The 25,342-nt window shown below is 32.1% G+C and overlaps 1 protein-coding gene across 2 annotated transcripts in view; it reads left to right on the top strand.

The window, feature by feature from the left end:
* LOC114324397 (RNA-binding protein fusilli) overlaps positions 1 to 25,342 on the top strand; it is a 372,033-nt gene that overhangs the window by 253,576 nt on the left and 93,115 nt on the right. The window contains exons 9-10 of one of the 2 annotated variants that reach the window (XM_050647923.1): positions 1,047 to 1,280; positions 6,181 to 6,397. In XM_050647923.1, coding sequence (XP_050503880.1) covers positions 1,047 to 1,280; positions 6,181 to 6,397 — 451 coding nt within the window. Of the gene's footprint in view, positions 1 to 1,046; positions 1,281 to 6,180; positions 8,176 to 25,342 lie in introns of those variants that run through there. The other variant, XM_050647922.1, reaches the window with a different exon arrangement.

Here is a 25,342-nt window from a genome sequence, read left to right as displayed (position 1 = left end):
TGCATCGGGAATATGTTGAGTTATTGATTAAATATTATTGATATATAATGCATTTGATAAATAATTGATTTAAGACGTGAACTTAATAAAAAGTTATTTATTGTGTATTATTTGTGGAAGATCCAAGCAGAGAATACATCAGGATAATATATTCTGTAATCCAAGTATTTTGTTGCTAAAGATGTTCAAAATTGTAAGCGTTCCATAACAATATATTATTAAAAAATCACTTTAACACTTTTCCTCTTTTCTTGATTGAGTATTAGTCTTTGTTGTACAAATAAATTATTACAATCACTGAATACATAGTTAGTGAAAAATTATCACATTTATTAACTGAATTAATAATTTGCAATTATAAAAATAACAGTTATCCAAGAACATTCAAAAGCCATCTCTTTAAATTAATGATGACATTTTCAAGTAGAATGACATTCTAGTAATGTTTACATATCCATACCAGTGTGAATTTTACTACACGTAATTTGCCGTGTAAAGACAGAAAAAGTAGGGATACACGTAAAATATTTGCGAATTATGTACCCATAGCCTTAAGAAAAACGAATTACAAGACGCCATCTTCAAAGAGCTCTAGCTCCCTTAGGAAGCATTTTCGGACTAGGTGAATTTGGTTAAATTGTCTTAAAATTTTCTGAGGAATCTCCTGTCTTCGTTTGTCGGTAGAGTATCTGGACACCCTGTATATTGGGAAGCGCTTTCATGCCGGTTTTATTGTTAATACAGTTTAGATGTTTTTTAATATTAATAATATTTTTTATACATTTTTTTAATACTGCTTTCATTGTTTTTTCTCTGACCTCTTTTGAGAGATTTCCTTAGCTTGTTATTTCCGCTCCAAGATATTTAAAGTGATTCACCTATTCCACAGATTTGGAGTGAATTTCCAAACAAAAATCGATTTTTTTTTTAAATTCAGAAATTGAAAGTCTCCTTAAAATATAAGAGTGGATAAATGTCTTCCTTCCATTAATTTTTCAGTTTTTACAGTGTATGCTTTCCGCTAAATGAAATCTGTTTTGATGTAGGTTCTGAATAGGTCACTAGATCCAAAGACGTACGAACAACAAGCGCCGCTAATTGCTCAAATACCACAGGTGCCTTTATTGCCACAACAATTAATTACTTCTGGGACCAGAAAAGACTGTATTAGGTTAAGAGGACTGCCGTACGAAGCGCAAGTGGAACATATTTTAGACTTTTTAGGAGACTATGCTCAAAATATCGTTTTACAAGGCGTTCATATGGTTATAAACGCTCAGGTAAGATATTTTGTTAATAATAAAGTTAATATACATGTGACATAATCGGATATTCCAACTTCTGTCCATATTAATAAACGCCAAAGTGTGGGCCAAAGAAAACAGTCCACCTCGATATTTGGTAGTACTTTATTACAATTTAAAGAAATGAAGAAACAGGTCGATTTTTGATCCAAGGGGACACATTTTTACGGTACATACATCTGTCATTTGTCAACCCCTCCCTTCCACTTTTGGTGTTCCCCACCACTTAATAGGGAATAGGGGTCGTGTGTTAGCTCATTTGAAAGGTTATTCAATTCTCTATTCAGTAATATTAACATTGACATAATTATTTATACAGGGTGTCTAAGAAAAATGATTGAATTAAATTAAATTAATTGACACAAAAAAAAGAATGTATGGAATTTATTTAATTCAAAATACATTCTACTGCCGACAGAAACCAGAAAAAAAAAAATGTTTATTTGATAAGTAAACATTGTTTGTCGCTTAAATTCAATATTCAACCTACCCAGAGGCAGATGGGTGGCAGCGTGAACATTAAAATTAAGCGAAAAGCAATGTTTATTTATCAAAATTTTTTTTTCTGTTTTGTGACAGCAGTAGAATGTATTTTGAATTAAATCAATGACAAACATTTTTCTTTTTGTGTCAATTAATTTATTGAAAATAATTTTTCTTGGACAACCTGTATAAATAATTATGTCAATGTTAATATTACTGAATAGAGAATTGAATAACCTTTCAAATGAGCTAGCACACTACCCCTATTCTCGATTTAAAAATAAGGTGTGGGGGAAGTGGAAGGGAGGGGGTTGACAAATAATGACAGATGTATGTACCGTAAAAATGTGTCTCCCTTGGATAAAAAAAAAATAATGTGTGTGTACTTTGTACGCACGTAAGAAGTTATACTTCTATTATATGATTTCAACGAAATAAATATACTTTCAACAGGTTATTTGTGTTTTATTTAAAGATTAAACTAATTTTTACTTACTACTTTCCAAAAATTTTTATTAATACAATACCAAAAATAAAAAAAAATAGAAAACACACGGATTTGAACCGAGGACCTCTCAATCTCCGGTCACGCGCTCTACCACTGAGCTATATCCCTTTTGCTTTGACAGGTTACAAGATTTCTCATACATACTGACAAATTTAATAGACCAAGTGAAGTATACAAAAATACTTTAAATATACTTACTATTATTATAAAATATCTTATTCCCGAGGAAGACAAATCCAAAGACACAAAAATTATAATAAATATATTTACTAAAAACACTAATAATATATTCTTTTCACGCACACAGCTTATTTGCGCTACATAACTTAAAAGATGTAACGACTAATACCATACTGTCGGTGTGCGCATGCGCCAGGGAATATGAAAATTCACCCTCATGTCTAAAGAAGTATAACTTCAAAAACGACCTGTTTCTTCATTTCCTTAAAATCTAATAAATACTGCCAAATATCGAGGTGGACTCTTTTCTTTGGCCCACACTGTATTATTAAGGGAGCAGGTGCAAAATCTTGGTACAATGCTATTTAAATGCATTCATTTTTTTCGAATCCTGAGAAAACTAATAAGTATTTTTGAAAAATTACTACGTAGAATGAAAGATTACGTTATTACCTACTAGATCCCTGAATACTTCTATAACGTTTATTTTAATAAGTTACAGGGAGAAAAAAGAGAAAATTTAGTGTGATTTTTAATTTTAAAGATTTCATTCAGAAGAAACATTTTGTTTATTCTAAGGGACTTTCGGCGTTCGTTAATCCGTTCGTTAATCCGGCGTTCGTTAATCATTCCGGGTGTAAAATTTTCAAAAATATTTATTAGTTTTCCCAAGATTCGAAAAAAATTAATTCATTAGATAGCATTGGAACAAGATTTTGCGCCTACCCCCTTAAACCGGTTTTATAGCGTTCTACGCCTTTACGTTACTAATCGCGACCCCGTTCTATTGTGACAATCTTCCCCTTGGAGATGCCCTTTGTTCCTGTAGTTGCTGGTCTTCCTAGTTTTTGTTTTTTATGGGGGTCCCTACCATACTAGCTGTTGTTTTTCGATGTCGTATATGATTGTTCTTTCTATTTCCATTTGTTATCTAATGTCGTCGTTTCTTATGTGTTCTAGCACAGATCTTCTTGCTGACCTTCAAAAATCCATCTCAGTGGCTAGTAATTTAACTTTGTACTTTTTAGTTAATTATTTCCAGGCTTCAGCTCCATAGGTTAACAGTGCTTTTAATATTGTGTTGTAAATTCGTTTTTTATTTTCTGTCCTTATATTTTTTTGCCACTTTACCGAATTCAGGGCTCCTATCACCTGTTTACCCTTAACTATCCTTTCTTTAATATTTTCTTCGTTTCGTCCTGTAGATACTCGTTAGTTTTATTCCCAGATATATGTATTCATTGCAGCTTGTAATTTGTCTCCTGTCCCAGGTTCAAGTTCTCCGTTTCTTCCCTTCCTATGCATGGATATTCTGTTTTTTTGGTATTCACCTCCAGGCCCCATTTTCTATATTCCTCTATTAGTTTCCTTGCCATATATTCAAGATCTTCCTTGTCCTGTGCAATAACAATTTGGTCATCTGCATAGTGCAGCGTGTAGAGTATCGTATCTCCTATAGGTAGTTCCATTCCATTGCACTTCTTCTTCCATTGTCGAAGGGATTCATCAATATATGTATACAGGGTGAGGCAAATAAAGGGCCTATTAGAAATATCTCGAGAACTAAAGGCAACAGAATAATGAAAATTTGAATTAAGGGGTTTTGAAGAGTCATCTCTTTAATGAAAATATTTTCATCTATTTGCTACTTCCGGTTATACCGGAAGTTGCTTATAACTTCGTTTTTTTAATGGGACACCCTGTATATTTTTTACATTTTTGGATTCTTTTCGATGTTTTCTTTCTTAAAATATGAGTTTTGTAATGTTATATAGGGTATTTTAAAAGATAATTACGTTTTTTATTAATTTCGTAGCAACATTCACACCCTGAAGAATTGTAGTAGTTTGACATCTAAAACTCTACTTACGTTCAAATGATTTTTAATATAGTCTACTATTGTTAAGAATCATTAGTATAGCTAAATTTTTAATTTTAGTATACAGGGTTGGTCGAAACTCGGACTGAGTATTTTCTGAGTTTTCTTAAATGGAACACCCTGTATTTTAGTATTGTAATTAAATTATATTTTATGGTACTTTTTTATTTCTTAAGCATTCCCTATACCTAACTGCTTTAATTTGTGCTTAATTGTTAATCGCACCAACAATCTTAACTACATAGGTATTTTGATAGCTAAACCATTATTGGTAATTTTAAGGATCAGTGTGGATTAATATGTATTTATTTCTGAAAAATTATTTGTGACTGAATTTTTTCACGGCCAACCTAATAAAATTTTACGTATTTTTTGTTGCAATTAATGTTTAGCTTGAATCACCAATAACTTCCAAATTAAAGCAATTAGGTATAGGGAATACTTATAAAATAAAAAAGTACCATGAAATATCATTTTATTTTAATACTAAAATACAGGGTGTTTCATTTAAGAAAACTCAGAAAATATTCATTCCGAGTTTCGACCAGCTCTGTATTCTAAACTTTCAAAATTAGCTATACCAATGATTCTTAACAATAGTAGACTATATTAAAACTCACTTCAACATAAGCAGAGTTTTTAATGTCAAACTATTACAATTCTACAGGGTGTGAATGTTGCTACGAAATTAATAAAAAAACGTAAATAAAAAATGCTCTGTATAATATTACAAAACCTCATATTTTAAGAAAGAAAATATTGAGCAGAATCCAAAAATGTAAAAATATACAGGGTGCCTCATTTAAAAAAACGAAGTTATAAGCAACTTCGGGTATAACCGGAAGTTGCAAAGAGATAAAAATATTTTCATTAAATAGATCATCCTTCAAAACCCCTTCATTCCAATTTTCACGATTCTATTGCCTTTAGTTCTCGAGATATTTTTAATAGGCCAGTTATCTGCCTCACCCTATATATTGATTAATACTGGCGATACACAGCATCCTTGCCTTAAGTCTTTTAGTGACCAGGAAACGTTTTGATATTTTATTTCCGTTTTTAATTTTGGATGTCAAGTTTCTATATAGTTCTTTGAGTGCCTGTATAATAGATGCGTTTATGCTGGTCTTTTCTAGTACTTCCCATAGTCTATTAATGGGAACAGTATCATATGGCTTCGTTAGATCTACCATGAGTAAATGCAACTCTTGGCCTCTTGACAGCCTTTTTTCTATTACTTAAGTTATACAGAAAATGTTGTCTATTGTGGATCTACCTGCCCTAAAACCGCTTTGTTCCTCTGAATAATATTAATTTTTTTACAAAAGAACTTTAGCGGCTTTTAGCGTATTTACAATATTTCTTATATTAACATCTCTGTCTTTCACTCTCTTTCTTTCTATCGTTCTTTCTCTCCAATGAAAGAAGAGTCGAAATCGATCCTTGGTCTCCTCCAAACTATGCATCCAACTTTGCCGGTCTCGCGCCGATATTCTCCAAGTTATCCAAATTTTGCGTCTCCGCTGCCCCTTAATCCTCCTATTTTTCCCTGGCTTTCCTTTTGGTCTTGGGCCCTACGGTGTAATATCTTTGCTCTTTTAGACAATCGTTGTCCTTTTGAACAGTTGACATAGTTGGTGGTTGTACCTGGTACTCTATACTCCAAAAGGCAACTAGATATTTTCCTCATATGGATATAGCATTATTAAAAGCCTCGGTAGATATTGCCTCACTTTGTGATTTTGTTTTTGCTGAAGAAAATATTAAATGTAAGATGTAAATGTAAGATGTAAATGTAGTAAATGTAAGAGTAAACGTTTTTTTAGGGTCAACCTAGCGGTGAAGCTTTTATACAAATGGACTCTGAACATTCGGCGTTTATGACAGCACAACAAAAACACCATCGAAATATGGCGTTTGGGAAGAAACAACGCTATATCGAAGTGTTTCAGTGTTCCGGTGAGGATATGAATCTCGTACTAACAGGAGGATTACCCGCACCTGTCTCACCAGCCAAAGCAGCTCCAGCACTTCTAAGTCCTGGTATGTTACCTCCAATAGCGCATCTACCCCCCACTAATATACCACCACCTCCCCCACCTCAGTCAGTTACGGCGACTACTATGTCTCAGAGTTTGGTTTCACATTCCCCGCATATAACGTGGGATAGCTCGGCTCTGTTTGCTCAACAGCAAGCCCAAATTATAGCTCAACATAATCTTATGGCTCGACAGAGTCAAGCTCAGCAAGCGCAAAATGAAATGTTGTTAATGAATCAAATTGCGCAACAAAATTTAGCACTTTTTGGACAAAATCTCTCACCTTTATCTCCAAATAGTGCTCAAACGACTGCTACTGGCGTTCCAGTTAATTCCCTCCTAAAAACTCCCCAGCACCATGCTATGCCTCTCATGCCCATGATGCACCCGGGCCACCCCTTTATGCTTTTACCCCCTAGAATGCCTATCGCCCTACAAAGACCTCCTCCTATGCTTTACCAACACCTGGTACCGGGGCAAACACCGGTTTCTGTAGTTCCCCATGTTGCTGTAAAACGAAGCTACGGAGATGCTTTTAGTGATCAGGCGTCTCCCGCAAAAAGACCTTTTGCCCCCACTTCTTTGTCCATGTATCCTCCATTTTATCCCAACATGTAACCGCAGCTCTCTGGTAGAATATTACGTACTTGAGGTAAAACCTCTACTAGAAATTTTATGATTTGCCAAAATAAGTAAGGTTAGTGGAGTATTTCTGATGAAATAAAAATTAATGGTAGGTGGTGTACCACAAAGGTTGTGTACCACGAAGGTTGTTTAAATAGATATTTTAAACAGATTAACAAATCTGTAGTTTGTTGTTAAAAATATTTTTTTAATTACTGGATAAGTTTACTTAGAATATAGGTACAAATAATACTTCGTTATTTTTGGCAAAAGTTACTTTTTGATGAAATATTTTGCTATCTTTTTAAGTTTAAAAAATTGTTTATATTTATTAATGTTTCAAAACACTAACTTAAATATTAAGTTTGGTTATTTAAATTTGAGTTAATATGACTAAGTATACAGATTTATAGATATTAGAAATTTGACTCAAATTCGTAGTTCTTAATTTTTTTCTTTAATATTACGGTTAATATTAGGGAATCTGATATTATACTTTGATATAAGTTAACTATTATCAGGTATTGTATCACTTTGTCGGTTGTATACACTGTCGGTATACTTGACACGTCCAATTTTGATATACATTTATATTAAACCTTGTTAAATATAATAATTGTTATTGACAGAATTTAACAATGACAATAATATATGAAAATGTTGTTATATTTAGTTTGTCTCATAAGAATATATTTACATATCATTTGAAAGTGAGGAAACTCAATTCATTTTATTGGTATAGCTATACAAAAGAGTATAAAACTTGAGTTATATTTATGGTTCTCCATCTTTTCCGTCAACAGTTGCGCTTTTCAGCCATTCCATAGTTACTTGTTTTTCTTCTACATCGACTACAATTCGATTACTTTCGATACTACATCGAACCCAATTGTGTTTTCGATTTTATTATTTCTTCTTCACTTTTCTAACAGGGTTAAAAAACGTTGTTGTTGCTCTCTGTACATGAGTGATGGCCTTTATATAACATATGAGAACATCAGTAAAAGAGTCTGGATATACAGCGTGTCTATTTAAGTTGGAAACATACGGGAAAGTTTTTTATTATTAATTTTACGAAAAAAACTTATTCTTCATAAAAATTTCTGCTTGCTCTAAAACCTAAGATTCAATCATCAGATATCGAATTTTATCAATATTATACGAGGTATATCAAAACATAAATTTCGTTCAAGGATAAAGTACCTTTATTTCTCTGACTATCGAAAATTCTTATTATAAAAAGTTGTTTGGAATTAAAAACTAAGATAAAATATGTAATTACATGCTTCTAATTGAAAAAAAAAATATTTTACAAATTTTTCTCTTTACGAATACATTTATTTATTACAAATTTGATAACTCTTTTATTATTCATTTTACGAAAAAAGTTATTCTTCATAAAAAGCTCAGCGTGGTCTAAGATATAAGATACAATCATGATATATCAACTTTTATTAATTTTATACGAGGTGTGCCAAAAAATATGAATTTCGCTCATGAGTATAGTACCTTTATATGTCACAATATTTCAATTAGAAGGATGTAATTGGATATTGAAACGTAGTTTTTAATTCTAAACAACTTTTTTAATATCGATTTTCAATATTGTGAAAAATAAAGGTACTTTACTCCTGAGTGAAATTAATATTATTTGACATACCTCGGATAAAATTAATAAAATGTGATATCTGATGGTTGAATCATAGGTCTTAAGGCATACAGAGCTTTTTATAAAGAATACCTTTTTTTCGTAAAAGTAATAATAAAGGAGTTATCATATTGTGTAATAAATAAAAACGAAGTATCCATAAATTTGAGAAAAATTTGTATTTTTTTTTTTCAATTACAAGCATGTAATTGCATATTTGATCTTAGTTTTTATTTTTATACAACTTTTGATAATACTTTTTCGATATTGAGAGAAATAAAGGTACAGTGGAACCTCGATAACTCGAATTAATCGGGACCGCGGCCGATCCGGGTTATCGAAAATCCGGGTTAGCCGGAGAGCATGGTAAAAATTAATAAAATACGGTATACTTATAGATAAAGTCCCTTATAAGCAAAATAATATGAAATATATATGCACAGTTACCTATAGTTGTATAGAGTTTAGTATAGACAATATAGAGTATATTCATTTCTAGATAAAAAAACTCAGTCAGTTTGGTTGTGTCAATTTCGTCTGGTCTGCCATCGGAATGATGTTATGTAATTTAAGAAAAGTGACTCTTTCATTGTTTAAAAGACCATTGTTTAAAAAACAATTTTTAAAAGACAGTTGAAAATAAATAAAGGAATAACAGGTGCCTGTTGTTTGCGATAATGAACGTCGCTCTGCCGCCGCCGTGTGCATGAGTCATTTTTACTATCATATAGTTCAAATTACACAGATACCCATTATCTCTCAAATATTATATTATGATTGAAGGGAAGTTTTATCAATGAAATTCGATATTTTTAAGACATTCCAGAAGCGGCTGCAGATAAAATGTTTTAACATAATACATACTATTTTTGAAATGTTTGTCCGATGAAAATCGGTCCGGGTTAGCCGGACTTCCGGGTTATCGGGGGCCGACTTATCGAGGTTCCACTGTACTTTACTCTTGAACGAAATTCACATTTTTTGACATACCTCGTATAATATTGATAAATTTGATATCTGATGATTGAATCATAGGTTATAGAGTATGCAGAACTTTTTATAAAAAATAACTTTTTTTCGTAAAATTAATATTAAAAAAGTTTCCCATATGTTTCCAACTTAAATAGACACGCTGTATACGTTCAGTCTAGAACACCTCTGGCTCCTCCTCTTTTACTCCAGTATATTACGGAATACAAAAGCAACAAGCATGTGCACTTTCTACATGTGATAAGAGGTGTGTAATATATACCAGGTTCAAAATTATAGGACTTATGCATAATTGTGGTATAAGCGGTAAACTCAGCGTTTAGGCATGAGTTTAAGAAGCTTTGAACTTTTAAAAGAGTCGCGCTAAGTCCAAGGACCGTACGAATTTTATATGAGATATCCCGATTTACATAAACCTTTCAAAATTCCCAGAATTATTTTATAATAATTATAACTAATTTTTACTTTTTTTCTACTTTATACATACCCATTCATTATTCTTTTTATGTTTTTCGGTTATGAAGTCCTCGTAACATCTTATGTATAGTAAAACCCATTTTTCTGCAACCGCGAAGAGGAGACACGACAGACGTTCCAGACGGAGAGGCAGCGCCGAAAAATCTCTCTGAATTTACTAAAACTAATTTTTTCACAGTTAATTACCGTGATTCTATAGACAAACCTACTGCGGTCGGTCAAGCTAAACGTAGAAACAGGTGGTACTAACAGCTTGTCAACGTTGCTTACCTGCGGAGGTAACTAAATCCATTTACTAAGGCTGAAAATCAGTACACACATTCTAAATTGAATATAAATAAAAGTTATTATAGTCGGTCAGCTGTATGACGGGACAGAGCCGGTCGACCGGCCCCAATGAATGTACAGGGTTATTCACTATATTTTGACCCCCCTCTAAAATGCTTTATTTACAGAATTAGAAAACAATGTGACATACAAAAGTTATTCGATTTTTGAATTATGATTTTTTGACATATATATCGTACTAGTGACGTCATCCATCTGGGCGAGCTGTCGTAATCGACTATTTTTTAAATGAGAGTAGGGGTCGTGTGCTAGCTCATTTGAAAAGTTATTCAATTCTCTATGCAGTAATATAAACATTAAGATCAATATTTATACAGGGTCTCCAAAAAATATTTTTTAATTATTAATTAAACAATTAATTTAATTAAAATTTTTTTGGAATACTGTATAAATAATCATGTTAATGTTTACATTACTGAATAGGGAATTGAATAATCTTTCAAATGAGCTAGCACACGACCCCCAATTCTCATTTAAAAAAATAGTCGATTACGTCATCACTCCCAGATGGGTGACGTCACTAGTACGATATATATGTCAAAAAATCATAATTTAAAAATTGAATAAGTTTTGTATTTTACATTTTTTTCTAATTCTATAAATAAAGCAGTTTAGAGGGGGTCAAAATATAGTGAATAACCCTGTACATTCATTGGGGCCGACCGACCGGCTCTGTCCCGTCATACCGCTGACCGACTATAATAACTTTTATTTATATTCAATTTAGAATGTGTGTACTGATTTTCAGTCTTAGTAAATGGATTTAATTACCTCCGCAGGTAAGCAACTTTGACAAGCTGTCAGTACCACTTGTTCTACGTTTCGCTTGACCGACCGCAGTATGTTTCTCTACACAATCACAGTAATCAACTGTGAAATAACTAGCTTTAGTAAACTCAGATAAATTTTTCAGCGCTGCCTCTTGGACTATTCGTTGATGCGGTGCAAATGTCCTGAGGGTTTCAGTTAAATCTGTTCAGTTATACTTTTAGAATAGTCTGTAATATGTTCTAGTGACTAATCCCCTACGAAAGCCCAACAGAATTGTTTTTTATTTTTATTATAAAATATATGAAATAAAACTTTATATTATGTATAAAGAATTGATTTGATATAATTATAGTAAGCCAACAACTAGTTTATCTACTCTTTTGTTTTATCTATCTCATAAATTTTGAAAAAAAAAAATTATTAAAACAGTACAGTTGAGACTGTAAAAATGTGCCTTACCACCAACTGACTTTTGGCCCATATTTTTTATATAGATAGGTTTTGTTAAGTACAATGGAATAGTTGAGACAAACATAAAAGTAAAAAGATTAATATAGAAAGCATTCCAATCTATTATGACCTTAACGTAAATTTGTAGATTAGCCAAACAACAAAATTGAAAAAGTTATTTAAGAAAATGGAAAAAATATTATCTGAGTGTACTTTTGTAGATGACTCGATTCATATAGTTATCTAACTAATTTGACTAAACTCCAAAATGGCAATCAATTAGGTAGAATGGGGATATGAAGTGATTTATCCTTCCAAATTAGGTTACCTGCACATTTTAATTTTTTTTTTAATTTTAATATATTTGCCTGTTAAATTGTAAAATACATATTGCAGGTGAAAACAATAATTATACTGTTAAAGTGAAACCACAATTAAATCGTTCAAATTCATCAATTAAACTTTGAAGTTATGAAGTTAATATTTGCTATTTAGTTTGCTCCGATATATTTTCTATATGCACTTTATAATTATTTACATGCACTAACGTTGCAATTTAAGACATTTTCTTTCCATAAATAATAAATTTAATAAATGTTGATTAATTTATAACTTATTTCACCCAACTCATTTTCCTTTTAGTTCTTCAGTAAAGGTAAATAGCTATATGAACACGTTAGAGTAATCACGTATAAGAATACAGTTATATTTTTGCAGTTTTCCTCGATAATTTTTAAAATTTTGTTTTTATTAAATATATACATTGTCGAAAGTTATAGAAGTGAACATGTAATCAAAAAATGGGATTGAATGCTACGTTTTCAAATGGAAGAGAATCATATCTTATATCGGCAACCTTGCTACGTTATGACATTTACGAACTGACCCGATTTCAGCAGACATCTTGATAGCCAGAGAATTAGTAAACTATTATAGTACACATTTTTGAGCAGTACTTGAGGTAGCATGAACTTTGTGTAAATAATCTTTATCTGTTAACCCTTTCGTTTAAATTTCCGTTTCGTAACCTAGAATTAAATTCCTTTAAGCTAAAAATCTGAAATTTGCAATATAGCGAGAATGATTTTTTTACGAATTTTTTTGATATTAGTTTTACATTTTGAAAATGCACAGTTTGATAACTACAAGATGTCCTCATTTGAGGACATCGTGAGCCAATGTAGTAAAACTATTAGATGTTTTTTTTTTAAAATACTGATAAAAAACAAAAACTAAAGGATTTGATTCAATAAGCAGTGTATGGTATCTTACAAAACAATTTTTTTTCTTTAGTTATACAGAGATGAACATTGCATTTGTCGCATATCATTCGTAGGTTGCCCTTACAAACAGACAATTTACATCAGGATGCATTAGGTTTATCATCGTGTATGAGCCATCCTAGTAATATTTCTTGGACAGAGCGCGTTTTTATATTTACCTAAAAATTAATTTTTCCGTTGACTCACACGAGTACACGCTTTTCAGAAAATTCTCCGTAGCTAATTTTGAGCAAAACAGTTATGAACAATAGTTTTTTACCCAATTCTACTATTTATCAACACCATAAGATACATTTAATACCAATTGCTCATATTTATAATGAAAGAAACTCAAATGAATTCGCGCTGCATACACCAGTCATGAGTAACTATAGAAAACTATATTCCAACAAATTAAATATTTTGTTCAAAAGCTGTTAGATGGCAGCGCAAGTACTCGTTGGACGGAATAGGATGTCCATAATCGGGGACAATGTGTTACAAGGGTAAAAACACCTGGAACTACATACAAAAAATTATAAAATAGGCTGTCCTCAATGGAGGACACTGTGCACGAAAGGTGTAAGTTGAAATTTGAAAAATACCTCACATTTATTTACTATTCTAATGATTTGACACCGCTGAGTGGGTCTGACGTCAGAAGTCTTAAATGACGTATGCGTATTTTTGTAGTAAAAAGCATAGTTGTACCTCTCGGTTCTTCTTCATTCTTCCGATGACTTTCCTGTCAGTCCACGGGAACTGATTCACTAGTACCTGTAAAAAAACCACTTAAAATACTTTTTTGAAATTAAACAACTGCTTTGTAACAAAATTTTGGACTCAATAATATCATCTGGTATATTTTTTTTATTTTGTCGAATATTGATGTAAAACATAAATATATTTTAATATTTTACAAAAACACCCGACACAAATCATTACAACAATAAAATTCAGGGTTGAAAAAGTACCACAAAATACCACTATTTTTATTACATCTTGACAGCGCTAAAAAAATTGATACAACGTTTTTATGCTATTTCAAATACGTCTCAAATATTTGTCTTCTATTTCTCGCTATATAAACTGTAAATCGAGGTAACAACATTTGCTACATTGAAACATGGTGTACAGTAGAACCCCGCAAATCCGAACTAATTGGGGGGACAGCCTGTTCGGATTCCGAAAAGTTCGGATTATCCGAAAGTTAGCCTAAAAAGCTAACGAAGATGATTTTTAAAAGATATGGACTGCCACCGATCCCTTTATGGAACTCTATCCGCACGTTTATGCCTCCAATATTCTAAAGCTGAAAAATATTTAGATCACTGAAATATTAAATCGCTAACGCCAGTAGTTTTGTTTCGTCACGGGATATGGGAATTCGGCCATGTAAATGATTCATTTAATTTGTAATCTGGATATTGATTACACTATGTTTCTCATGTTTCTTATCTTTTTCAATGTTTTCGTTCATAGTATACCATGGAAAATGTGTATTATGCACATTCCTTTATTGATTGTGTTTAGTCTAACTCGACGCTTTTATTCACCCATTAGTGTTCCAGTGTTTAATACTGTAGCTAGCATCTTACGTAATTATTTTCTCACATAATAAACATGTTTTTAAATTTTTATTTTGAATTTTTAAAATTTTTTTGTCACTTTCCGTTGGTTCGGATTTGCGGGGTTCGGATTTGCGGGGTTCTACTGTATTTGTTCATTTCTTGGACTCCCTTTCTAAATATATATATATTTATTGGAAAGACACTTTCCAATAAATGTACTTGTGATATGTTCCTAAAAATACATTATTTTACGCCAGCTGGTAAAATAATCCTCTCTCGACAGAAACCATAACACTTTTAATGTGATTGCCAGTACAATAATATAAACATTATCCGATAAAATACTATCAATACAAATATTTTTCTTGTAGAATTTTCATTTTGCGAAATAACAGCAAATGGCTCTTATTTAAAATAAATAAGAACGTTTTTATATACATCATAGTACAACTTAAAAAGCAGGCAGTTCCCTTATCCAAACTCTGAGACATAATCTTTCTTCACAGGGTTAGAGCCCCAATATGTTCCCGTTTTATTATGATTCTAATATGCTCTTATAATGAAAGACTGGGACTCAACAATTGTGATAAAACTACATTCCGAATTTGTCGGTGGAAGAGAAACAACCGTTGTGCATTTGTTATACCTATATTTACTACTTCTATTCAGAAAAACAAAATCGTAGTTAAAATTGGTCTGCAAGGCTACAATCACTAATTTTTTATCGATTTTTTCGATTCTATTAGTTAGAAATGATCTGCTTTGCACTTAACGAGATTTAGTATGACTTGAAGAGGCAAGGCTAGTTACAAAACGAACGAAAACAGAGTACTACAAAAACCGATTCGATGATATAAATATTTTTTACAATTTACGTTAATTTACTTTATTTTATAGTATTTATTAATAAAAAATAACGCAATAGTGGACCATATACATGGTCCTTCGATCAGGATATTGATCAGCGACCTAGGGATTATGTACAGTAAGATTGTAGTGCAATATTTTTAGAATTTTACCTTATTTTTTATCAATAAAAACCCATAAAACAAGGTAAATTAACTTAAATTAAAAAATGTAAGAAATGTTGATATCATCGAAGCGGTTTTTGTAGTAGTCTGTTTTCGTTCGTTTTGTCATAAGGAAGACAAGATTATCCATCAGACAACTACAAATAACTGAATATTTTACTTTCTTGACAAAACAATGTTAATGATCATCGTTTATGTATGTCCAGCAATAAATTAAACATTCTTATTTTTCGTATTGCCCAAGAGGTACTTATGTACAGTATCACATTTTATTCTCAGATGTCTCAGAAGACGTCAAAATACTGTTGTCACTATTTTTTGAGTGCTTTCGTGGGACCCCTTTCTTTAAGCATACGCAGATATACAGGGTGGACCAATGAAAACAGTCCACGTCGATATTTGGCAGTATTTATTAGATTTTAAGTAAATTTTTGTTCTAAGGGGGACACATTTTTACGATACATACATTTGCCATTTGTCAACCCGTTCCCTTCCACTTCCACAAGCCTTTGTTTTTAAATAGGGAATACACCATGTGCGGCACATCATTAGAAAAGTATTTACATTACGGTTACATCAGACATAACGATTGTCTACAATGTCGATTTCTTTTCGATATTTGCGCCGCAAAAAAATCTTAATTCATTTAAATTACAACACTTCTTAAAAATGAAACGTAACGTCTATGGTTTACTGATATATAATTTTTCTGTCATGGACATCATTTTGAACATCTAATTAATTAATTCGATATTAACTTAAGTAAATGTTTAATGTATCATAATAACTTCTAATTTATTTAATTTTCGCTACATTACAATTAATTTATTGCTTTTGCAGAATTTCTTTTAATTCACTTTTGATGTGACAGAAAAAATGACATAGTAGAAAATAGTCCAAGAGACAGCGCTGAAAAATCTCTTTGAATTTACTAAAGCTAGATTTTTCACAGTTGATTACTGTGTTTGTGTAGAAAAACATACCGCGATCGGTCAAGAGAAACGTAGAACAGGGGTTACTGAGAGGGTATCAAAGTTGCTTTCCTACGAAGCCAATTATTTCCATTTACTAAGGCTGAAAATCAGTACACGCATTCTGAATTAAATATAAACAGTTATTATAGTCGGTCAGCTGTAAGACGGGACAGAGCCGGTCGGTCGGCCCTAGTGAATGTACAGGGTTATTCACTATATTTTGACCCCCTTATAAACTGCTTTATTTACAGAATTAGAAAAAATTAAAATACAAAAGTTATCTGATTTTTAAGTTATGATTTTTTGACATATATATCGTACTAGTGACGTCATCCATCTAGGCGTGATGACGTAATCGACTATTTTTTTTAAATGGTAATAGGGGTCGAGTGCTAGCTCATTTGAAAATTTATTTAATTCCCTATTCAGTAATAATGATTCCCTATAAACATTAACATGATTAATTATATAGGGTGTCCAAAATTTTCTTTTAAATAAATTAATTGTTTAATTAATAATATATTTTGGACACCCTGTATAAATAATGATCTTAATGTTTATAGTACAGTATAGAGAATTGCATAACGTTGTAAATAAGCTAGCACACGACCTCTATTCTCATTTAAAAAAAATAGTCGACTACGTCATCACACCCAGATGGATGACATCACTAGTACGATATATATGTCAAAAATTCATAATTAAAAAATCGAATAACTTTTATATTTTATATTTTTTTCTAATTCTGTAAATACAGCAGTTTACAAGGGGGTCAAAATATAGTGAATAACCCTATAATTTCATTGAGGCCGATCGACCGGCTCTGTCTTGTCATACAGCTGACCGACTATAATAATTTTTATTAATATTCAATTTAGAATGTGTGTACTGATTTTCAGCCTTAGTAAATGGATTTAATTACTTTCGTAGGAAAGCAACTTTGATACCCTCTCAGTAACCCCTGTGCTACGTTTCGCTTGACCGACCGCAGTATGTTTGTCTACACAATCACAGTAATCAACTGTGAAAAATTTAGCTTTAGTAAATTCAAAGAGATTTTTCATCGCTGCCTCTCCGTCTAAAACTATATAGGCGTTACGTTTCATTTTCAAGAGGTGTTGTACTTTAAATTAATTAAGCTTTTTTTTTGCAAAGAGGGTGCAAATATCGAAACAAAATCATGGACAGTCGTTATGTCTGAATACTCAATTTAAATGCCTTTCTAATAATGTGCCGCACATGGTAGTATATTCCCAATTTAAAAACAACAAGAGGTTGTGGAAGTGGAAGGGAGGGAGTTGACAAATGACAGATGTATGTATCGTAAAAATGTGTGTCCCCCGTTAGAACAAAATCGACGTGTTTCCTCATTTCCTTAAAATCTAATAAATACTACCAAATATCGAGGTGTACTCTTTTTATTGCCCCCCTGTATAATGGGAATTAACCATAATTTTAATCAAAAATCCATTTCGATTTTGTTTTTTTTATGCAAATGATGCATTTCTGATTTTTGTTTTTATTAGTAACCTATCTTATTTTACAATTTATTATTATTTTTCATTTACCTTTTTATACTTAATGAAACGTCTTTGTCTTAAACCAGATTGTTTACAGAACTGACTTTTCTAATTTTTCACAAAATTTACTTATTTCTGTGATAATTCGTGCAGAATATACATACGTACGGACTCCGATTAGTCACATAAGTCATTGTTTCTTGATTTTCTTGATATCTGTAGGTTTAGAACGTTGTCTATTTTGCTTAGATTACCTCACACCTCTATTTCCATAGCCTCCCATAATTCTGCGTGTTTTATAGTGTAGGATGACTGCAATTCCTTTGCAGTAGATTAATTTTGTTGTCCATAATGTTAATATTATTAGTGTTTCTTATTTTTGTATGTCTTGCATCTACAATGGACTGGTGCACTCTATTTAACATTAACATTCCAAATGAGCATATCGCTTGGTAATAATACGGTAGTGTAGTAGATAAAAAGACAAATTAGCAAAGTCTTGTGAACTGGAGTATTTATTCTAATCAACTGTAGCCGAAATAATTAATTTTCAAATAAAAGTGTTAAATGTGAGTATAAAAAATACACAAATAACTCTCCTGATTTCTCGACCTTTGTTATTTTGATATATTTACGCATATACACAGGTTAAATTTTTTTATATATTTTTCTATTCACTAGTTTTCTATATTTCCATGTTAAAAGGCTTTTGTCATAACACAAATGTCTGCAACTAATGAATATATTCTTGGATTGGGTAATTGTTGTTTAAACTTATGGTTTTAGGACAGTTGTTGACACTGAAGGCAACTATTTTTATTTCTATATTTATTTACTTATGTTTTTTATTATGTACTAATTAAGGGTTGTCTTTGGTTGACGAACGTCGTTTGTCACTGTTGTCAATAGATGGCGAAGGGTACGTTTCGGAACCTTAAATCGAGTATACAAGGAATTGTTGTATTACACTTATATTAACAAATAAAAATTTGCGACTACTGTTTTAATAATAATATTAAATAAATACACAAAACACCCAAAATAAATATAAACTTTATAGATAATGTGGTTAAAAAAATTAATATTTTTTTTTTGCCCAAACATTTTTTTACTTTCTTGTGATGAAAAAATAATATCCTAAATGTTTCAGCCCTCACAAAAAATTTTTAGAGGTCGCCCAACAACGTTTTCTCCGTTTATTTTTCGTTTTTTTTTTTTCGTTTTTTTTTTGACTAAACGAAATAAAAAATTCATATTCCGCGCATGCGACACTTTATTTTTTTTCCCAAATTTTTTTCTTTCTGAATACATCAAAAAATCTTTAAAGGGGTCTAGGAACACTTATATTTTTTTGGGGGCTACTTTATAACGATTTTTTTGGTAATAAAATTTTTCTAGGTGAATGCAAGGGTTTCAAAAAATTGTCTCGTGGTAAAATTACTCTATGGCATGCATAAAATATGAAAAAAAAATTATATTGAATAGGATATTAACCTCGTATTAATGGAGTCCCTGAAATTTGATAAAATTGTATGTGTCATTTTTTTAGCAATTTCAGGACTTTGTGCACTAAAAGAAGACATAGATTGAAGTATTTTTGGTGTCTATATTCAAGATAAAATTAAAAAACCTTATTTATTTTTGCATTAAATTTTTATACAAAGTAATTGAAAATTGGGTTGGGAAAGTTGCATTATGCATAATTTTCATCGAAAATAAACTTTTTAGTCTTGAAATCATACGATTCCGGTGTTTTGCGTCAATTTCAATTGGGTAACGTTAAAATTACAGTACCTATTTCTGACATACTTTCAACAAAAGTGTATTACTAATTATTAACGAGTATGAAAAATATTTTTTTATTTCACAAAGAGATTACTAAAATATTATCCAATTTAAAAGACTCCATTAATACGGGGTTAATAACCTATTCAATATATTTTTTTTTCATTTTTTATGCATGTTACAGAGTAATTTTACCCCGAGAGAAATTTTTTTAAACTCTTATACTCACTCAAAAAAAGACTGTTTAAAGTTAGCAAAAAATCTACATAAAAAGGCTCCCTAAAAATATATAGGTGTTCCTGGAACTTTTTAAAGATTTTTTTCATTTAGTTTGATGATATTCAAAGAGAAAAAACTTGCGGAAGAGAAGCAGTGAAGATAATGAAGATAGTAAATACAGGAAATGCCATAAGAGCATAGATTATTTGACCATACAACTAGGAGAGACATACAGCAAAATTTTGATCATTATTATTCAAATGTTTTGAACAAAGCAATTTTTACTAACATGCTCGCTCATGTGATCAAAAATAGGACTACTTCACTCAGGTGTGATCTACAGTGACCTTGCTTGCCTATTAGACGGAGAGGCAGCGCCGAAAAATCTCTCTGAGTTTACTAAAGCTAGTTTTTTCACAGTTAATCACCGTGATTGTTTAGAGAAACATACTGCAATCGGTCAAGCGAAACGGAGAATAGGTGGTACTGACAGCTTGTCAAAGTTGCTTACCTGCTGAGGTAATTAAATCCATTTACTAAGACTGAAAATCAGTACACACATTCTAAATTGAATATAAATAAAACTTATTATAGTCGGTCAGCTGTATGACGGGACAGAGCCGGTCGGTCGGCCCCAATGAATGTACAGGGTTATTCACTATATTTTGACCCCCTTGTAAACTGCTTTATTTACAGAATTAGAAAAAAATGTAAAATACAAAAGGTATTCGATTTTTAATTATGATTTTTTGACATATATATCGTACTAGTGACGTCATCCATCTGGGCGTGATGACGTAATCGACTATTTTTTTTAATGAGAATAGGGGTCGTGTGCTAGCTCATTTGAAAGGGTATTCAATTCTCTATGCAGTATTATAAACATTGAGATCATTATTTATACAGGGTGTCCAATTTTTTATTAATTATTAATTAAACAATTAATTTAATTAAAAATTTTTTTGGACACCCTGTATAAACAATCATGTTATTGTTTATATTACTGAATAGGGAATTGAATAACCTTTCAAATGAGCTAACATACGACCCCTATTCTCATTAAAAAAAGTCGATTACGTCATCACGCCCAGATGGATGACGTCACTAGTACGATATATATGTCAAAAAATCATAATTTAAAAATTGAATAAGTTTTGTATTTTACATTTTTTTCTAATTCTGTAAATAAAGCCGTTTAGAGGGGGATCAAAATATAGTGAATAACCCTGTACATTTATTGGGGCCGACCGACCGGCTCTGTCCCGTCATACAACTGACCGACTATAATAACTTTTATTTATATTTAATTTAGAATGTGTGTACTGATTTTCAGCCTTAGTAAATGGATTTAATTACCTCAGCAGGTAAGCAACTTTGACGAGCTGTCAGTACCACCTGCTCTACGTTTCGCTTGACTGACTGCAGTATGTTTCTCTACACAATCACAGTAATCAACTGTGAAATAACTAGCTTTAGGCTAAGGCTCCACGGGCAACAAATTTACGCTAGCAGTAGCCGTAAAACGAACTTAAGGTTCCGCGGAACGGAATAGGAATAGACGAGCTGAACCGACTACAGGACTTGTGCCTAGTCGGTTCAGTTCGGCTATTCCTATTCCGTTCCGCGGAACCTTAAGTTCGTTTTACGGCTACTGCTAGCGTAAATTTGTCGCCCGTGGAGCCTTAGCCTTAGTAAATTCAGATAAATTTTTCAGCGCTCTCTTGGACTATATTTTTTGCTGTCCCTCCTTTTGGTAGTCACCGGCTGATATGCATCTTTCATATATTTGCCATTTAGGCACGCTTTAAAAATATTTGCGACATTTTATAAAGCGAATAAGTAGTCGCAAATTTTAAACAACTGCAGATATTAAAATCCATTTAATTCATTTAAACACTGTCCATAAAACCAGCATATATCTTTCCTATCAACTGATTGGTTGATAATATTGGTAATAAAACTGCTATTGATATTCATAATGATATTGACAACATTTAACAATTATTAACAATAAATTAACGAAGTGATACTCGATTTAAGGTTCTTTTCCTAGAATATTTGAAGTAGACTAAGAAACATTGTACAAACTCATGGTGTATAATTTATTCATTTTATTATATAATATTGGGTTTTTAGTTTACTTAGTAATAGATATATACTCGTCGGGTCTGTAAGCTTCAAAAACATTTACTACACGGATGTTTTTGTGGTAAAGACAGCCCCGACTGTAGGTCCAGATTAAGCCTCTTGCATAGCTTTCGCTAGATATCTGAATATGATTTGGTGTTTGCTTTCACATTCATTTTTTAACTTTCGGAACGGTGTTGGCTGATGGTTTCAATTTTTATAAAGGGTCCTCTTTCTTCAAACAAAACAGAACATGCATATCGTTTAATGGCCCTTATTTTAACGTGAACTTATGTATGAATGCTTAAATAAAAAGTTTATGGTACTTTGGAGAAAACAGTTCAACAACGATATATTTTCTTTGGTCGAAAAATGTTTGTTACCTTGGCTATGAATTTAATACTTCGAATACAGATATGAAGAATATGACGGATCTTCTTCTTCTTCATGTGCCATATCCGCTTAGAAGGTTGGCAACCATCACGGCAATTCGCACTTTCGATACCGCTGCTCTAAAGAGATTAGCAGAAGTGCAATTAAACCAAGCTCTCAAATTGTTTAACCAGGAGATGCGTCTTCTTCCGCGACTCCTTCTACCCTGTATTCTTCCTTGTATTATTAATTGTAACAAGTTATAACGCTCGCCCCTCATAACATGTCCCAGATATTCCAGTTTTCTGACTTTAATTGTATTTAAAACCTCTTTATCTTTTCCCATTCTTCTCAACACCTCGATATTCGTGACTCTATCCACCCAACTTATTGTTAATATTCTTCTGTAGACCCATAACTCGAAGGCTTCTAATCTGTCCGAAACATCCATCTTTAATGTCCAAGCCTCCAACCCATAGAATAATATGGAGAACACGTAGCATCTCAGAAGTCCTATCTTTAAAGAAATTGTAATGTCCCTGCTACAGAGTACTTTTTCAGTTTGTTGAAAGCATTTCATTAGTTTCATTAATTATTGTACCCAAATATTTATATTTTTCAACCTTTTTAATTTGTTCTCCATGTATTGTTGTGCTTTCTTGGTGCTGTTGAGCTTTTGTGATATTGTGTCTTTTTTGTGTTTAGGGACAGTCCGTTTTCTTGGCTGACTTCTACCACTCTGTCAACCATTCGTTGTAAATCCTCAAGACATTCGGCTAATAAAATAGTGTCGTCGGCAAACCGTATATTATTGATTGATCGGCCATATACTTTTATTCCCGTGGTTAGGTCTTCTAGTGCTTCCTGGATTATTTCCTCTGAATACAAATTGAACAAAGTAGGAGACAGGACACAGCCCTGTCTGACGCCCCTCTCAATCTGTATTTCATTTGAAAAGGCGTTGTTCTCTTTTACCATAGCGATCTGATTATAATAGATAGCACTAATGATCCTGATGTCCTTCATATCTAAGTTTTTCTTTTCAAGTAATTCGATAAGGCGGTTATGTCTGACCTTATCGAAGGCTTTGTTGTAATCCAAGAAACACATATATACTAGCTGATTAACATCCATGCACCTTTGCACAAGTACATTTACAGCGAACAGGGCTTCCCTCGTTCCCATTGCATTTCTAAATCCAAATTGCGTGTCGCTTATGTCCTGCTCAAGTTTGTTATGTATTCTCCGGTGTATAATTTTTAAAAATATTTTGAGTGTATGACTCATTAAACTTATTATCCGGTGGTCTTGGCATTCTTTTGCCTTCGGTTTTTTTGGCACTGTTATGAATGTTGACAGCAGCCAATCTCTGGGAATCATGCCTGTACTGTATATTGTATTAAATAAGTCGACCAATATTCCAATTTGCTGTTCTTCTATTAACCGTATTATGTCTACAGGTATTTGGTCAGGACCTGTTGCCTTGTTGTTCTTTGTTCGCTTTATCGCCTCTAATACCTCATCTTCTGTTATGTCTGGGCTGTTGTCGAACTTTTCCTGCTCTAGTACTATCTCAGTCCGTTCGTCTTTAAATAGCTCTTAAATATATTCCTGCCATCTTTTAAGCCTTTCACCGACGTCTATAATTATTTTGCCGCTTTTATCCAGCAGTATGTTTGATTTTTTCTTAATATTAGTGCCTGTTATTTCTCTAATTTTCTTGTGAAGACTTGAGAAACATACTGCGGTCGGTCAAGCGAAACGTAGAACAGGGGTTACTGAGAGGGTATCAAAGTTGCTTTCCTACGAAGGTAATTAAATCCATTTACTAAGGCTGAAAATCAGTACACACATTCTAAATTAAATATAAATAAAAGTTATTATAGTCGGACAGCTGTATGACGGGACAGAGCCGGTTGATGGGCCCCAATGAATGTACAGGGTTATTCACTATATTTTGACCCCCTTGTAAACTGCTTTATTTACAGAATTAGAAAAAATGTAAAATACAAAAGTTATTCGATTTTTTAATATACTATCAACATTAATATCATTGTTTATACAGGGTGTCCAAAAATTTTTTTAATTATTAATTAAACAATTAATTTAATTAAAAAAATTTTTTTTGGACACCCTCTATAATTAATCATGTTAATGTTTATATTACTGAATAGGTAATTGAATAACTTTTAAAATAAGCTAGCACTCGACTCATATTCCCATTTAAAAAAAAGTCGATTACGTCATCACACCCAAATGGATGACGTCACTAGTACGATATATATGTTAAAAAATCATAATTTAAAAATCGAATAACTTTTGTATTTTACATTTTTTCTAAGTCTGTAAATAAAGCAGTTTACAAGGGGCTCAAAATATAGTGAATAACCCTGTACATTCACTGGGGCCGACCGACCGGCTCTGTCCCGTCATACAGCTGACCGACTACAGTAACTTTTATTTATATTTAATTTAGAATGTGTGTACTGATCTTCAGCCTTAGTAAATGGATTTAATTACCTTCGTAAGAAAGCAACTTTGATACCCTCTCAGTAACCCCTGTTCTACGTTTCGCTTGACCGACCGCAGTATGTTTCTCTACACAATCACAGTAATCAACTGTGAAAAATCTAGCTTTAGTAAATTCAAAGAGATTTTTCAGCGCTGCCTCTTGGACTATAACTGGAGAAAACTTAGCATAAAATACGAAGATTTCACCTAAAACACTTAAATCAAATGTGTCTCCTTACTGAGTTACATGGTGTTTTATATAAATATTT

This window comes from Diabrotica virgifera, chromosome 4 (assembly GCF_917563875.1).
Source record: "Diabrotica virgifera virgifera chromosome 4, PGI_DIABVI_V3a".
Taxonomy (NCBI): Eukaryota; Metazoa; Arthropoda; class Insecta; order Coleoptera; family Chrysomelidae; genus Diabrotica; species Diabrotica virgifera.
Note: the sequence above shows the minus strand (reverse complement) of the source record. Positions and strands in the feature narration are given on the sequence as shown.